The following is a 17058-nucleotide window of genomic DNA, read 5'->3' on the forward strand; positions in this document are numbered from 1 at the left end:
ATGAACCTCCTTTTCTTTTTCAGACACTTCATCACTTTGAAGCTTCTTTTTATAATAAATGATTCTCCCCAAACTCCTTTTTCAGTCATTTCTGTCATTTTTGTGATGGGGAAATGACAAGATAGAAGCTCTGCCCAGACACTCTTAATTTAATGGAGACTAGTGGAGAAGTTTCTAAAATGCAATGATTTAAAAGTAGAAAATGATGGGATGATCAGTTAAATTCAGCCAGTTCACTAAATAGAACCTGCAAATCACACCAGCTGCTCTCTGAGAGAGACCTCCAGCAAACTACAGAATTTACCTTTTCAGTCTTTTTGGCTCCCCATACAATTGGTATAACTGGTAAATGCAAAGACTTGGAAAAGCAGATGAACCAGCAAAGAGAACCCAAATAATTTCTAAGGATAATCAAAACTCAATATGTATAAACAGGACTCCTAAAAAAACAACAAAGCAAGGTGCTAACCCTTGCTGCATCAGATAATATCCATCCCATTAGATATTGTGAAAATAATTAACTGTGGTGTCTTTCAAGCTTTAAAAAAAAGGGTGATCTTTTAACTAAAGGAAAAAATTGGGTTGAATTTAGATTTTTATTACCAACTAGAGCGTCACAATGCATTCCAGTCAGAAAGTCATACAAACTTTTTTTGTGAAATATTTTGTTTGCAAATGAGATAATTTTAATATGAAATGGGTCAAATCTGGCAAGGTGAGAATTGCCATTTGCAAAATCATAACTGTGCCTGACTGTTAAGCAAATCTGTAGGTTGGAAGATTAATGGTCAAAATTCCGTATTTCATTAAAAAAGTATCTGACTGCAGCTGGAAAAATGGTTCTCTTCAGAGAGGATCATATATAAATACACAGTTAAATACACAGTTGTATTGTGTCCCCTGCTGTTTTAGCAACACTTGTTTGGAAGTCATAGGAAAAGGCAAATTCAAGATGTCTGTATGTGCTGCAGTAATTTCTCTTCCTGCTTTCTCATAGAGACATAAACTGCTCTTATTCTTCTCAGTAGACTCCTAACAAGACTTATTATTAAATAATTTAAATATGAGCTCTGTTTAGAGCTGCACTGCTGACAAAACCACATTAAGGAGCAAAGGTGCACCAAAATCATCAGAAATTACCTTTTCCTTTAGTATTGAAAATGTGGAAACTAAACAATAAAGGGATACAAATTTTAAGGGACCATTTCTAAGTACCTTCTCCAACCAGAGCCATAATTAGAGGGAGTGTGGTAAAAGCAGACTCCTTCACTGAACGCTTATGGAATTTCTAATGCTATATTTATTTCTCATGGCTTGACAAGTTACTAGAGCTCTAGGGGCTACTGTTCTGTGCCTATGTCTCCCTTGCTGTTTTTCCTTTATTAAATTAAAATATGCATATTTTACACATTGAATTGCTTTCTCTTGGTTTTCATCTGCTCTTCTTTCTGAAGGTGAGAACTGATTAGACATGCAGGAAGTCCCATTCCAGGCAAAGAAAATAAAACTTGGGAATCACAACTGCTTGAAAGCACTGTGTCTGCACAGAACAAAATGCAGAAGAATAATTTAATCTGTAAATTAATTTCAGCACTCACAAAACGTGCTGAACTGGGAGCACAGAAACCAGCATTTAGAGCAGACAAAGGTTTGGTACAGTTGTTCCTACTCAGCCCATGGGCTTGGAACACTGATTTTGCTGGAAGACTCATTCAGCTATGGGGACATGGTCTCCTGCTACTGGGATTTGCCCTTGGAGACTACTGATTACTAATCCTTTTTACAGAGGAAACAGTCAACTGACAGTATTCTGTGTTTCTTTTGCTGAATTCCAAAACTGGAAGAAAGAAGCAAACGTTGCTGATTAGACATGCAAAGATTTATCATGTCCTCAAGACCGTGATTCAGGAATCAATTCTTAATATGCCATTGGGATCTGGGAGGAAACCAACGGTCAGTTTTTTCTGACTGATGCTGATAACTTACTCCTGAACAGGGGTAGACAAAAGTAAAAGTAATTTCAGATTAAGAAATGCAGGACTGGGGCAACAAAAAGCAAATGGCAGTTGAACTGCCGGGCTCCTATTAGAGCTATGGACTTTACTCTTGGGACCCCTTCTGCACTTTACATTTAACAGTCTGGCAATAAAAGTAAAAAATAATCAAGGGAACAGAGATGAGGCTTCCCCAGTCACTACAGCCGTAACAGTGCAAACCTCCCCTCCAGTGAGGCGTCTCTCTGTTTGTCATCAAGAGACAGGCAGCATTAACAACAAGGCTGAAGAGGATTTCCAGTTTCAAGACTATTTCATGTACTGACAAGTAGTGGAGGCAAGATGGGGTAAGGAAAAGCATGGGTTTGACTCAGAATGTGGAGGATGATGAAGCTTTTCCTTGCTTCCTAGAGGAGCACCCCAACCACAAAGGGGCAGCACTTGAAGTCTGCCTTCCACCTCCTGTCTGATGGGTGCTGCTCATGAGTGGTGTCTGCTCTGTCACCCTTGCCACACTGAGGCATTGGGGGATCTATTTAGCCTGAGCTGCAGATCTGTTTAGGCAAAACCCATGGAGTTTCCTGGTCTAAACTACGAGTGTGTCCACTACAAATGTGGACTGTATTTAACTTGCTCTCATGACTTAGGTCACTAGGTGACTTAGGGGCACTGTACCTCCCCCAGCATTTGCAAAATGACAAAACTCATATTTCTCTATCCCTTCTGCAGAACTTCTATAATGTTCAGATAATGATTAATTATGTTATTTATGGAGGAAGGACATCACAAGAGCACAACAAATGCTTACAGAAGTATATATATCACATATTACTTCATTTTCCAAGGCAAATAAAGCATGGCAGGAAGTGCTTGTTCCCTCCCCCTATTTTGCTTAATGCGGTAAAATAAAAAAACATGAAAATGTACTTCCCTCCAAAAAAGAAGAAGGGGAAAGGAGGGCAAACGTGGGTAGATTTATGAAAAAAAGACATGGTATGGGGTATTTTTCAGAGGGAAAATTTATGGCCTCCTACAGAAATGTTCATTTGGAGACGATGAACCTTAGCAGACATGCAATTTATAAAACCAGAATAATTATGAACAATTTTTCAGTGAAAGGACAGCTGGTTCTAAGTATCCTGACTCTTGGAAATAGTTTCTTGCATATTATCATCCCTTGCTTCTTAGAATACTTTGCAAGTTAAGACATGTACTTCATGTCAAATATTTTGTGGAATTATAACCCAGCACATACTGAAAATAATAAAATTTTATGCCTCCAGAATTATTCACAACATGGAACTCCTGCTGCGAAAACTTGTTATAGATCAGAAATGTTCCACATCCTCTTTCTTTTGAATTATGTTCAAAGAGATGTTGAATTTTAATAGCGCTATGTGAAAGAGCTGAGTGAAATCTCACTGAAGCTGCTGGACAAAATCATCACCTTTCATTCAAGATAAATGTAAGAAACAAGCAAACCCTTTTATGAAGCCTGATAACTGAAATTACAGAAGTTATCATCAAAAACAAGAGAAACATGAAGCATATGGACCCACAAGTTTCTCTAGAAACTGATATGCTTAATGCAGAGAGAGAGCATTAATCAAGGCAAGATGATTAATCCTGATAAGCAGCATAAATGTGTAAAAGGAATAAAGAAACCACCAGCACAGCTCGACAAACTAGCATTGTGATCCTGGTAGAAGATAAGCTGAAAGAGAGGTTGGGGGTAAAACACTGGGTGAATGAGGTTTGGAAAATAGAAGTTATTGACTGTTATTTGATTCTGTCTTTGTTCAAGGAAATAAAACTCTGTTCTTTCTTTGTAAATAAAATGGAACTCTATCAAAGCAAAACCCTGTCCTGAGGATGAATTTTCTTTCCAGCTGAGAAGAAAACAACCCACAGACCTGACAAATTGTTTAACCACTCAGGTAAAAATGGATTAATACCATGTGAGGACAGTATTCCAGTTTTTGAGAAAGGGAATTGTGAGGTGGAATTCCCACTGAACAAGAATAGAATCAATGAAGGATGTATTTGTCAGAAATAGTAATTGGTAAAAGAAGAAAACAAGACCAGATAAAATTAAAAGAAGACTTAAATCAGCTGGAGGCTTTTCAAAATTAATTAAAGTAGTGGCTGGAAAATTTCCAGAGTGGTCCAAGAGATGACAAGCGGGTAGAGATGAAATCTCTGCTTGAGCCGCAAACACAGAGCATCCAGACAGATTAAGAAGCCCTGTGGCAAAACAGATCAATGAGATGACTGACAACACAACTCCTGCAGGCTAGAAAGTTTTCAAAGAAACAGGTAAAGTTGGAACTAACTTGGCACTTGCTGACTTACAGAAGCTATGCCAAAAATCTAAGGAGCTGGAGAAGTAAACCGGAGGGACGCAGATAACCGTGGAGGTTTTTTGCCATTAGAAGAGTCAGTGCAAGACTATTGCCTTCTCATCATTATTTTTCTTACAACACATACAAATTCAAAGACCATGTGAAAATAACCAATATCCAGGCATTTGGACCATCTCCAGCTCAAACATTGTGCCTTTGAAAGAAAAACTTCTGTCAAGTTGATCTCTCAGGTCAGCTTGGAAACCCAAATGAATAGAAAGTTCTACAGAAAATTCTGAGACTGATGGCCAAGTCTAGTGGCTCAAGTTAAATGGTACTGAAGAATGATACCTGCTCTTCTCCACCCTACCAAAAAGATATAATCTTCCAAGAAATGGTCACTAGTGAGATCAATGGAACTGGTGCCTCTCAATTCCATAGTGGTACTAGGCTTGGATCACACAGAATCTACAGAATCACCAGGTTGGAAGAGACCTTTAAGAAAGTCCAACTCACACCCTAACACTTCAACTAAACCATGGCACCGAGTGCCATATCCAGTCTTTTTTTAAACACATCCATGGATGGTGACTCCACCACCTCCCTGGGGAAACCATTCCAGTACTTTATCACCCTTTCTGTAAAAAACTTTTTCCTAATATCCAAGCTATATTTTTCTTGGTGCAGCTTAAGACCTCGCCTGTACTAAGAATGCTAAACCACATGAGCATTGACCAAGCATCATCAATGCGGGATGAAAAAGCTCTGCCTAGTTTGAGAAAGCAAAGGCACTGAGCTAACTATGATCTTTGCTTGGATCTGGGCAACTTGAATACAGCAAATGGGAATTTGTTTGCAAAGTGTCTAACAGCACTTGCACTAAAATACTGGGCACTGGATCAACATAACAGGTTTTAGAGGGGCCTGCCAGTGAAACTAGAAAAAAAGATTGCCCAAAACTAAATTATCTGTTTGGTAAAACCTACAAAGTATTGTGACATTCCACAAATCCATTCATAGAAGGCCAGACTTGCTGCTGTAGAGGTAGTCACTGACTGGTGAGAGAATATAATGAAAGCTTAAGAGAAAGCTAGTTTAGAAACTATATCTGGAGTAAGAGCATGAAATGCAGACAATCAGCACAGATCAGAAGCAGTTTGGCTCTCATTGTGGATATCAGCTGTGCTGTGAATGCCAAGAAAGTTGCCTTACACTTTCAAGTAAAACAAATGCTCTGTAGACAAGGGTTTTCTAGAAGTCAGCTTGAAAAGCCTTCAGGAGTAGAAACAATTACAGCAGGTTCTTGCTGGGGCAACCTTTCAGCCAAGACACAACGAAGTGGCTGATGCCCACTGTGCACCCTGACTGTTGGGAATCTCAGCAGCCAAATCTCTGCAAAAATAGGAAGTAATACATCCAGCAAATATTGCCATGGAAGGTGATGTCAAGCTCCAAGAGTTTCTGATGGACTTGCTAAAGCATGACATTGTGCATTTAGACAAGGAACAGCAGAACAGTCCCAGATCTCTCTGGAGTCAGTCGCTCTTCTCACCATCAGTCAGAAAACTGCTTCACTGAGCACACAAAGGGGAAAACAGCAATGCAACTCTGCAACAGCTGGCATTAAGTGGAGGAGGGAGAGGGAGGAGAACCACTGAGAAGATGTATCAGGAATGAATAATTGAATCATTAAACAATCCCTGGTGGCAGCATCATGGAAGCACCATAAACTACAGAAAATTGTATTCAAGTAAATATCAACTGATTGTGCCCTGACAGCAGTTAAGACTATTTTCCATAGCAAGCTCAGGTTTCCTATGCTTTGCGTTAAAATAGGCACAATTAGGTGAAAATAGAAATTAACTTCTCTCCTGCAACTGGGCATAAACTGCAACATGTTCAAGCCATAGCTTTTGACTTGTACACTGGATCTTCTTCATTTCAGTGGTTGTGGATGCAGTGTTCTGCAAGGAGCTCATCTCTCTTAGCCTGTTTATTATATCTGGTTGACACCCTGGGCGGTGTAAAAGGTTTGGGACAAGAACTGGCACATTGAATTGTGATCTGCAGGAAGTTTAAGAAAAGTGGGTCATGGACCAAACCAGGACACTGGCATAGATAGATTGTTATGTTGAAGCAATAGACATCATCAAAATAAATGTCAAAACCCACCTTTTCTATAGAACCTAACAGAAGAAATAGTAAAAGAGCATCACATCAGAAATGCACACAACCACACTCAAACCAAAGCTGAACCACGGCTCCCAAACAGCTGTGGAAATGAGGAGACATTTATAGCAAATCTGGTGGGGAGCTGGAGTGAACTTTCACTGATGGATTACTGGAAGAGAAACAGCAAAAGGAGCAGAAGGAAAGTGAAGACTCTTCCACACAACATAGCATGAGGAAAGAAAGTAAAGAAAGAGATCTTTTAAGTATGAAGTAGAATGAAGAAGATTGCACCACAGAACAAGGAAAAAAAGTTGAAGTCTCTGTGACCAGGCAAACAAGGTTCCTAACTTTTCAAACCAAAGTGGGAGAAGAAAAAAAGATATTCTTTATACTATGCTTGTATGATTAATTTTGATTTCTGCAACGCTTACTCAAAGTGGGCTTCTTAAATGCCATATTTAAAAATGAGAACATTTATTCTTCAACATGTAAAGGGGCATTTACAGGTCAAAGTACACACAATATAGATGTACAAATATGAAAAAATAAACAATTAAAAACCTGGGCCATAGAAATAATAAAATGTAATTAAAGAATAGCTAACATACTATTTGATTTCGCATGTGTAACTTAACAAATACATTTTCAAGTATCATGCCTGTTAGAATGAACCCATGTGCCAAGCGAAAAAGATCAGTCTTCTCAATTCTAGCTAATTACCAAACAGTGAAGACAAAAATCACAAGCTACTTGAAAATTCAAGCCAGACCAAAAGTCCACCTGACTTCAAGCAGAAAGCATTTGCTCTGCCCTTCTAGAAAACAGTCCCAAAATATCTTGGACTGAGCACTTTGATATCCACGCACCCACAATTCAACAACTTTTCTGAAAATGTCCTGATTACTCATCAGAAAAATTGTGACATGAAAAGAGTCTTCAATAGGGATCAGTTAATAATTTCTAAGGATAGGTCAAGTGATGCAGATGAAGAGATGATTTCAACAGATGCAAGCTCCTAAAATACAATGACACTTCTGAAATTGTCACACAGACAGTCTCTTATCCTCAGAACAAAAACTTCTAAATTCATAATGCAAAACAAAAAATAAAAGCATATGTTCATGTTGATAATAAGCCCCAGCTGGCCTCCTCCCCAGGCAGCTTCTGTATACTTTCAGACACAGTTCTGTACTTCCAAAGGAATATCTAACACTTGTATCCATCACACCATCACACTCATCTACCCTGGCAATGTGTGTTGGTCCAAACCTGAGAGCTGCACCAGCACTAAAACACCTGCATGCAAAGCTCCTAACTGTGCATCAATAACTACTCCATTTAGGCCCAATTCTGCAAAGAATTCTGCCTCTACTTAAATTTATGCAGCTGGGTCCTAACTGCCTGTGGCAGGGGAAATGCATAAGGATTGAAGCATATTGGAGAACTGGGACATGTGTGGAATAGATTTCAATGGAAAATTCATGGCACTTGGTGTTAGGTCCTTTCTGATCTGGAGAATGACAATGAATTCTGGCTACACTTTTCAGGCCTTCTGAATATCACTGAATCCCTGGCAGTAATTTAGTTACAGAGACCAGGCACTAAAATATGAATGCTTTGCCCAGAGGTTCTCAGTATAATTTTCAGATAAACCATTCCTTAGCAGGTCTTGTATTACACATAAATGGCTTGAATATCCACGTACTAGATTTTAGAAAGGCATTTGAATTAAGGTTATTCCACCTACAGTGACTCAAGCACAACATACTTTTACACAAATTACGCTTCAAGAAGCACAGGAAAACTTGTGACATAAATTCAGTTTTCAAAAAGATGTTTAACTTACCTGCCAGAAGTCAGCAACAGTAGCAGGGAGAGGGCCCTGGGTGGCAATATATGCAGGGTTTCGGGGGTCATGGTCCATCTGGAATAAGGAAGAAGAACACAGACTGGATTTATTTAAAGGAAATCCCTTGTAGTGTTAGAGGCAGAGAGTATGTGAGGGCAGAAGGGACTTCCTGAAGGTCTGTCATGTCCCTCCACCCCTTATTGGCAAGCAAAGTGTTTTATTTCTATTTGTAAGCTCAGAGAATTTTCCCCCAAAAGACTGATGACACCAGACACATGTGATGAGCAATGTCCCATGTCCTCAATATGCAGAGGAAGATCATTTACGGCGGCTGACAAAGGCATTTATTTGAGATCAGTACTCGTGGTTTCATAGCAACCTAGGAGCCTTTTGAAACATTTTTCTACACTGAATGTTAAGAATGCTCCACACATCTAAATATGTTCTCCATTTCCACCATGCCAGTCAAGGGCGCATGTAACTAAAAACCAGCAAAAATGGGGAACAAATTCAGTTTCTGGCTTTTTCTGGTTAGCTGATTTATCTAAATGCATGGATTTGGCCTCAATGGAGGAAGTTCTGCTTAAAGACCTTAATTATTACGTTTAATTCAAGGAGCAGAAAATTCACTGAGCAGAAAAAATAAAGAATCTAAGAAACAAAGCCATCAGGAGTAAATAGGATTAGCGTGTTACAATGAATGTTTTCGAACTGATGGGTGGTTTTCTTGGTTCTAAATCTTAGGACCCATTCTGCTGAAAAAGAAGATCTGCTGATAGGATTAAAAAACAAACAAACTCATTCTAACCCTGAACTGGGCAGGACAAAACTTTGAACATAAAGAAAAGAGACCCATTTCAGCTCTGAGATGTGTGGGTGTGACTCAGTGACACTGAAGTCAGTGAGAGTTAACTTATACCCATGTACCTGAAGGCAGAATTTGTCACAATGCACAGCTCTGTCCTATAAGTAAAGATCTGAATAAGAATGAATGTGAGTCACATTTGCATTAACAGGCATCTCCTGAATTTATTCATAGCCTATCAAAATCTTCAGTGATGGTACATGTCAGCGTAAAAAAGGCACCTCATAATTATGTGCAACATAAAAGAGGGAAGAACCATAAAAGAACAGATGTAAGTTATTCTAACAGAACAACAATATGATGAATGTTGCAAAAAGGAAGAGAACACTTTTATGTTTCTAATTTTCTGATGTATAATTAAGCTGGACTTAATATTAAAATTCTCCATGACAACACAACACAGGTAAAAGTCACTGAATCGATTTAGACTAAAAGCTTACTTCTGATTCACCACCTATAGTTGCAAAAAAAACTTGACCAAGATGTCTATAATAGCATCATTTTATTCCAAGTTTCATTGGGATGCTTCTCTTATCAGCAAATAAGTCTTCCCAACAAGCAATTGCTCACAAGAAATTTCAACCTTGCTTTCTTTGCCTTTTGACAAAAGCAATTCTGATAGCAGGACATTTACTGTTGTGGGTATTTTGAGACCAAGGAAAACTAGCTTTCTTCAGAAATCAGTATTAACAAAAAAGCCTTTAGGAAACATTTCAAAAGGGGCAACTTTTTTTTTTTTTTTTTGTTTTGCTTTGTTTTGTTTTGTAAGAACTAAACACAGCTGAAAACAACAGCAAATGTGATCAAGCAAAGTCAAGCTCAAAAGCAGGGGTTTTTTTTATTCTCCATTACAGTTGAAATGATTTCTTGTTGTTTTTTTCTTTTGAATCCCAAAGATCTACAAGATTTAAATTTGTGGTGAAATGATTTCCTATGCTGGAATGAAAATTCTTAACTTAGAAAAACTGACCTACACCAAGGAGGATGTGCTACTCCCAGTGGAAATTGTTGTGGGCTGCATCCACTCAAAAATGATGTCACTTCTCCACAGGCTAGAGCTTGGCTTGCAAATGTAACCAACAGTAAATACACCAAACTTTAGAACAAAATATAACTTATTTTGAATTCTTCCTAAATTATTTTTTTTTAATGTAGACATGCCAGAAAACAAAGGCAGAAGAAATCAAGGACGACGCAAATAGTGCTGTCATGGAGGAAATACATCTCAACATTCAGCTGATAAATCAGGAATAGGCCAATCTTGGCATTTCAGCATTAATCAACCTCTGTCACAAAGGTGCTGTTGGAACGTGGCAAACATTACAATAAGCACAGAGTGGTGAAGTATATCAGCAGTTTAACAATAATTCAAAAGACAATTACAATTATTACATTCCAAGCACATTGTGTTGCACAAAAACAATTATGAGCAGAAACTCTTCTTGCTTGGAGCAAATAGAAAATGGCAGAAAATGCTATCACACTATTAAATGATCTTTAACTGAACAAAAATAAGAGCAAAGTTTAAACTAATTAAATGAAATTCCTGGTTTCATCAATTTTGTATTTACATGCACTGTTTAAAAGACCATGTATTTCAAGAAAACTGTGAAAAATCCCTAGTCTGGTCACATTCAATTTAATATGAGTAGGTGATGGCAAGGGACAGTTCTTGAATGTTTTTGCTTTGTTCTTTTTTATTCTCCCAAGGTCAGCAAGAACACCAAGGGCATCTTAATCTATCAAAGTTAACAGAAGTTTGAATAAAGAAATAAAGTCAGTAATGGGTTTTAAACTAACTAATCAAGGATCCAGTAAAAGTCTTTTTTTTTAATGTCAGTAGTCATTATCTTCTTTCAAGGATCCCTCAGATTTCTCACTTCATGAAAATAAAATAGAAAGCGTATTCTCCAGAGAAGAATGGAGAACTCCAGACTCCATACAATCAAGTATTAAAACAAAAATTGATTGTTTGCTAACATTTTACATCAGAACAACCTTCAGAAATCACCCTATTAGTAATTGTTCAAAAAGAACATGATTTTTCCCTCTATTTCCCCATCAAAGCACCAAGTTCACAAGGCTTACATCAGAATGGGATCGAACGGCCATTGTTGGAAAGAAAAACCTACAATTATTGCAGCTGTTCTACTATGGTGGAATTCTCATTTTCTGCTGCAGTACAGCAAATGCAAGTCTGGTGATAATGTTTCAATCTATTTTTCCATGATTTTATATTAGGGGTCAAGGATTACTATAATGGGCCATGCAATTGATTGTACTCATTTCCATCACTACCAGTATCAAAAGCAAAACAAAAGAAAAATGAGGAGCATTGAGATTTCTTCTTGGAAAGGAAAAAACTAGAGAAAACTTTAGTGGCACAACTTGTGTTTTCCTACAGGGCTTTGTCATATAAGCTGACTTACAGTGCCCTAAAGTAGGAAAATATATGAAGAACATTATCACAACTGGTTGCATCTTGTTAACATCAGACCAGGATTCCACCTTTGCTCTACTTCAGAATAAAAGCTGTTTTTTCCCTCAAGAGTTCTATTATCCATCTGTCTTATTCTAAGACTTTGCAAGAATTCCCTGAGGAATGCTGAATTTTGTTGAGTTTTTGATAGAGATTGTGCTCCTGCACAATTTCACTGATAATGCTGATGAAATACAGAAAAATCAATACATTGTGGAAGTAAATCCTTGAGAGTGGTGCATGTAGATTCTTGTTAAGCAGTCTTGTAAAACTGCAAACTGAAGTAAAAGTGCCAATAGACATCAATGGCCATTTTGAAATTTCATGTAAATGATAATACTGATGAATTCCTTCCCTTTACCTTCCCTTTCAGCTTGTCAGATCTTTACTTTCCACAGAGAAGGATGCTGGGTGAGATGTGGTCTCAGTCACACCATATTTACCTGCATTTAAAGCCTCTGAGTCCATCTGAAATACTCCTGAATCATGAGATCAGAATGAAATCCAGTGTAGACCAAATATAACAGAAAGGAAGTTAAAATCTGATTAAAACCTTAAAAATTTGTATGGATTCAAGCTTCTCTGTGGTTTCCAGACATAATGTGTTTACAATATTGAGAAAATCTACTTCCATGCATATATTTATTAGACAAAGTATAGACAGTCTTTAAAGAAGAAGTGTATTTGTTTTTGCAAAAGAAAGCATATCCAGCAAATGCAGATGAACTTTGTAATCATTCACCTCAGCATTAAAATTAAAAAGGTATACTAGTCCTCATCTTCATGTTTGAATTAAAATTTAAAACAATTTTTAAATCCTTCCTTTTAAGCCCCTAATGGAATGAAAGAAGCAAATCTGGTTGCCTATGCCATTATGAATTTCAGAGTCTATTCTTGCTGATGAAATTTGTATGCTGTATTTGAACAAACTGTCATGCTAATGACATTCCTCAGTCTGGTGTCTTCAATAATAAGCAAACTGAGTTTTTAAATGTAGTTGATGGGATTTTTTTCTCTCTCAGACACCCTATGAGGAAAAACAGAATTTCCCATTTACTTTCATGACCTCTGATTTAAAAGCAAAGATTGCACATTATTTACTACTGGATGATTTTCCTGAAATTTAATGAGGACTAAGTACAAATATGACAGAAGTAATTATCACAGTTTTATTCTGCACAGTCAGGGTCTCCTTGTGCTGTAATTGCAAGCCTTTCATTCAGCTGCCGATACCAGAGTTATTATCATAGTACTTTATGTTATTTCAGAGAGGAGGGAAACAGATTTCTACCTCACTTTTACCCTGCAAATGTATCCCAAGGACTCATTTTGCCTGGCCTCATGCTACAGCTAAATAAAAGACATATGGGAAGAATTTGGACTAAATCTTTCCTGATTCTCTTCACCCAGCTGCAGTGGGGCCACCAATATAACCCCAGTTTCACATCCTACTGTGAAGTATTGAGGTATTGAGGGGGGGCAGCATTTTTTCAAAAGCAGAAACATGTGGGCAGGTGGCCAGCTCATTGTCTAGCACGGGGATTTTTTTACCGTGTGCTGCGGCACTCATTTAGACTTCAGTGAAGGTTGAGTGAGCCCCAGCTGGAGACTGGACCACTGACCCAGAAGCTGCAGATACCCAGCAATATGTATGGGAGCTCAAATAGAATTACTTTATTTTACACTCTTCCTGCACCAGACAGCTCCCACACACAGGGAGGAAAAAGCCTCTTGCAGTCACTTCATCCTGTACTGATCCTGTGCTATCAATGCCCATCTCACAACAGTGCTCACTCCTCACCCAGGCTCTGCAAGGAGCAAGTGCACCAGGAGCATCACTATATTGACAGGATAATTACTGAGGTTATTTAAGTTGAAGGAGTCTGAAGGAAAGAAATGGTAGGATTTTTGCAAGAGTGAGTGAAAGCAGTTGTACTGATACTCCACATCCACTGTGTGCTCTCACGGACACTCACTAAGTGTGTGCCTGCTACCAGGAAAGATCTCGAGTAAACAGCAGTAGAAACAGCACATATGTCCAACTTAGGCTTCACTAGCTCCATAAACACAGTAAATATTGCAGAATATTTACTGTGTTTATAGAGTGCCCAATTCAGTATTGCATTGGGCATTTGAAATGGGGAGAACATAAACTGAATATCTCTGCCACTTCTATATTCAACCTCATTATACAAAAACTACACCAGATGAACAAATATGTTTACACTAATCTGAAGATATTTAATTTGGCTCAAAATTCAGCAGTTTGCAGGGAATCCTTCCAGACCATGGGCTTGCAAAGCAGGGATTTCCTCCTATCAGCCCCCCACTGTATCACCTTCAGGAAACACATTTTGATCTATTGCTTTCAAAACAGCAAAATGACTACTGGCTTAGTGGAGCAAACTCATGTAACTAACTGGAGCATCTCTTTCCTTGGAATAGCAGGTCTACACAAATGTCACCTGTGGCACCCTCTCCTCACAGTAGGCTCTCTATCCTACCAGGAAGAAGAGGAACTTGAAATTTTTTCTTGGCAGTTTTTCTTGGCTATGCAAGTTACTGGGCACTAATCCCAGTCTAATGAAACACTTGTGAACCCGCTTATTTCTGGGCATAGAAGTATTTCTGTAAGAGATACAAAGACAGCCATAAGAATCTTTGGTTCATCAGTGTGACTTGTATTGAACAGAACTCTTGAATCAGGGAAAACAACAAAAAAATAAATATGGTTCTAACTCTGGAGATGGACCCTTATTAAGAGCTGGATGGAAAGGCAAGATTACAACCCTTTGTAAAAACACAAGAGCCAAAGCTGTGGGAGCAGGAACCCTGTCCTTGCATGAGCTTTGGGAATCCTGATAAAGCAAACCTCTTCCCAGTTTTGTCAGTGGGATATCTTAGTCCTGTTTCTCCACTTACAACAGTCTACTTAATCTAATACTTTACTCAGTGTAATCAAAGAAACAGTTACACTATAATCCAAAACTACAATTGCAACAGACACATACACACATGCAAGAATTTACCCCCTTCTCCAGCCAAAATTGTGTACTAAAACTAGCTAAGCTGTGTCTACACAGACTTCTGGGCAGGTTGCAGATGTCCAGTGTTTCAGTAAAAACCCAGCAGTTGTACTGCTGTCAACACTGAACCCGCCTTAGCACTGTCTACAGATGCTGTAATTCCACTTTGCTACCACGTTGTTGCCATGTGAGTTACAACCAAGCTCCTACAAGAATACAATATCTCACTTCCAGTTATCACCTCCCACTCCTGTCCTTCCCACAAAACCTCTCCGTTTCTACTATCAGATGAAGGCTTGACCAAACATAACTCACCAGCTGGGTCCTGAAGACACAGGCAGAGCACTGAAGCCCTGGAGCTGGACCTCTGTGTGTGATTTTACAAGCAGGATGGATATTCCTTGGAACATGACCTACTGTGATCCCCTGATCCTGCTGCCAGACAGAGCTTGGTCTGGTCAGAGACACACCTAAAAACAGTCTAAAAGCTCTAATCTGTGCCTATCTACTCTTGTCCTCTGAAATGGAAACTGGCAATCCCTCAATATGCAGGTGCTTTGGTTTCCCCTCCACCCTAAGCCAAAGACAAAAATGTCCCAAAGGTGTTTTTTTGGCTTCTGTGTGTTTTTTGACTCTTTGAATAAAGTGCTTTTATGTGTTGAAGGAAATGAAGCTTTGAACTCTGCTGAAACAAAGATCAGGGAACACTTTTTATGTAGCTGTTGGGGTTTTTTTAAAGAAAAAAAGTATTGTCAACAACATTGGAAGGAAGCAGCCTGTAATTTCATGCTGTTGCAAATTGTCAGCTGCCTTGCCCACACAAAGTCATTTAACTGGGGGAGTGATACTCCCCAGGAAAATGAGCCAGTAATGGCAAATACAGCCCACTGCAGTGAGATCTTATTCTCCATCCTAAGCTCTTTCTCACAGTTGCCCTATAATAACTTTTTGGTGCCTAATTAATGTGAATAAGAACTGTGAGAAAAAGCAACTGCAATACCAGCAGTCCCACAAGGTCAAGGACACAGTGCCTTTTTCCCCCTTCACTTGGATATCCTGACACTTCCTTGAGATGCTATGACAGGCCAATGCCACTGGAATGACTGTACCTGTTTAAGTGTCTGCAAATGGAGACCTTTTCTCCCTATCACCTTTCATGGACAAGAAAAGGGTTCAAATTCAGCTCACACAGTCATGGGAAATGGCAGCTGGGCAACCCTGGAGTATCTGGACACAAAAACTGGACTGACCTACTTTGCAGTTGGAATGAATGCACTGGGGCTAGGGGATCCTGTTCTTGCTTTCAAAGCAGCAGCCTCAGAGAAGAACCAGGAGAGCTACAGAACCACCACACTGTGCTTCACTAGGTCAACAGAATAAGAAAGGTAGGAGGAAATGTCACTTCCTAATGCAGAAGAAGCTCAGAATTCTGAGGAGCTCAGCTCTCCATGCCTACAGAAACCATTCCTCCTACTGTGGCTAGCAGGACAATGCAAAAAAGAACAAGCTATTTTTATCTCTCAGGAGAAGGAAAAGCTCCAAGTAAAGCATTGATTTTATAACCTGTAAGTTAATAAAATCTAATATCAAGAACAGAAAAACTGACAGTATTACAAGGTAGAACGAGGGCTATCTAGTGACTTTTTCTTGGTAAATAAACTTCAAGAGTATTGCATGAATACATATTTCTCTTCAATTTGAAAGAACAGGCTGAAGCACCAGTGTTGTGAGGTGCTCACAACCTGAGAGTAGCAGTGAGGTGCCTGGAGTGACCCTATTTTGACAACAAGGAATGGCAAGGATCAGCTGTTTGGAATACTTCTCATAGGTTACCATACTTACAATAGGACTGGCGTTGATGTAGTCTGAATTGTCGTGGCTACTTTCACCTTTCAAACATATCCTGGAATGGTCATCTGCAAAGGAGAAAACAGGAGAAGAAAGTTTCTATGCCAGTATCCCACCCATTTTATGTCAGATAATTCAAAGTCAGATTAATGTGCTTTTCAAGACAGGAAAATATCAGAAAGGATATTTCCTTCTGCCTCCCAACCTAGCCATAGGGTTGATACAGCCACAGCACCACAGCCTGACTCAGGCATGAAACAATGGGATATTCCAGTGGCTCAATATCACAAAACCTGTCTTCATGAGATGCACTGTGATATGCTACAACCTCTCATAAGAAAAACCTCTCTACTGTTCAGGGAGTTTAAGATTTAAACCAGGCAAATCACTAAAACCCCCCAGTATTATAACAAACATTCCTGTGCTTGCAGGGTCATGGAAGAGGGAAGCTGATGGGACTTTGTCCACCCAGCTTCTCTAAAA

At 38.9% G+C, this 17058-nt stretch overlaps 1 protein-coding gene across 1 annotated transcript in view; it reads right to left on the reverse strand.

Moving 5' to 3' along the window:
* Positions 1 to 17058, reverse strand: part of PTPRN2 (protein tyrosine phosphatase receptor type N2) — a 635322-nt gene that overhangs the window by 38257 nt on the left and 580007 nt on the right. Inside the window, exons 16-17 of the mRNA XM_071428608.1 lie at positions 16570 to 16643; positions 8355 to 8432 (exon numbers count right to left, since the gene is read on the reverse strand). Coding sequence (XP_071284709.1) covers positions 8355 to 8432; positions 16570 to 16643 — 152 coding nt within the window. The remainder of the gene's footprint in view (positions 1 to 8354; positions 8433 to 16569; positions 16644 to 17058) is intronic.

This window comes from Agelaius tricolor, unplaced genomic scaffold (assembly GCF_023055355.1).
Source record: "Agelaius tricolor isolate 1412-34295 unplaced genomic scaffold, bAgeTri1.0.p SCAF_6, whole genome shotgun sequence".
NCBI lineage: Eukaryota > Metazoa > Chordata > Aves > Passeriformes > Icteridae > Agelaius > Agelaius tricolor.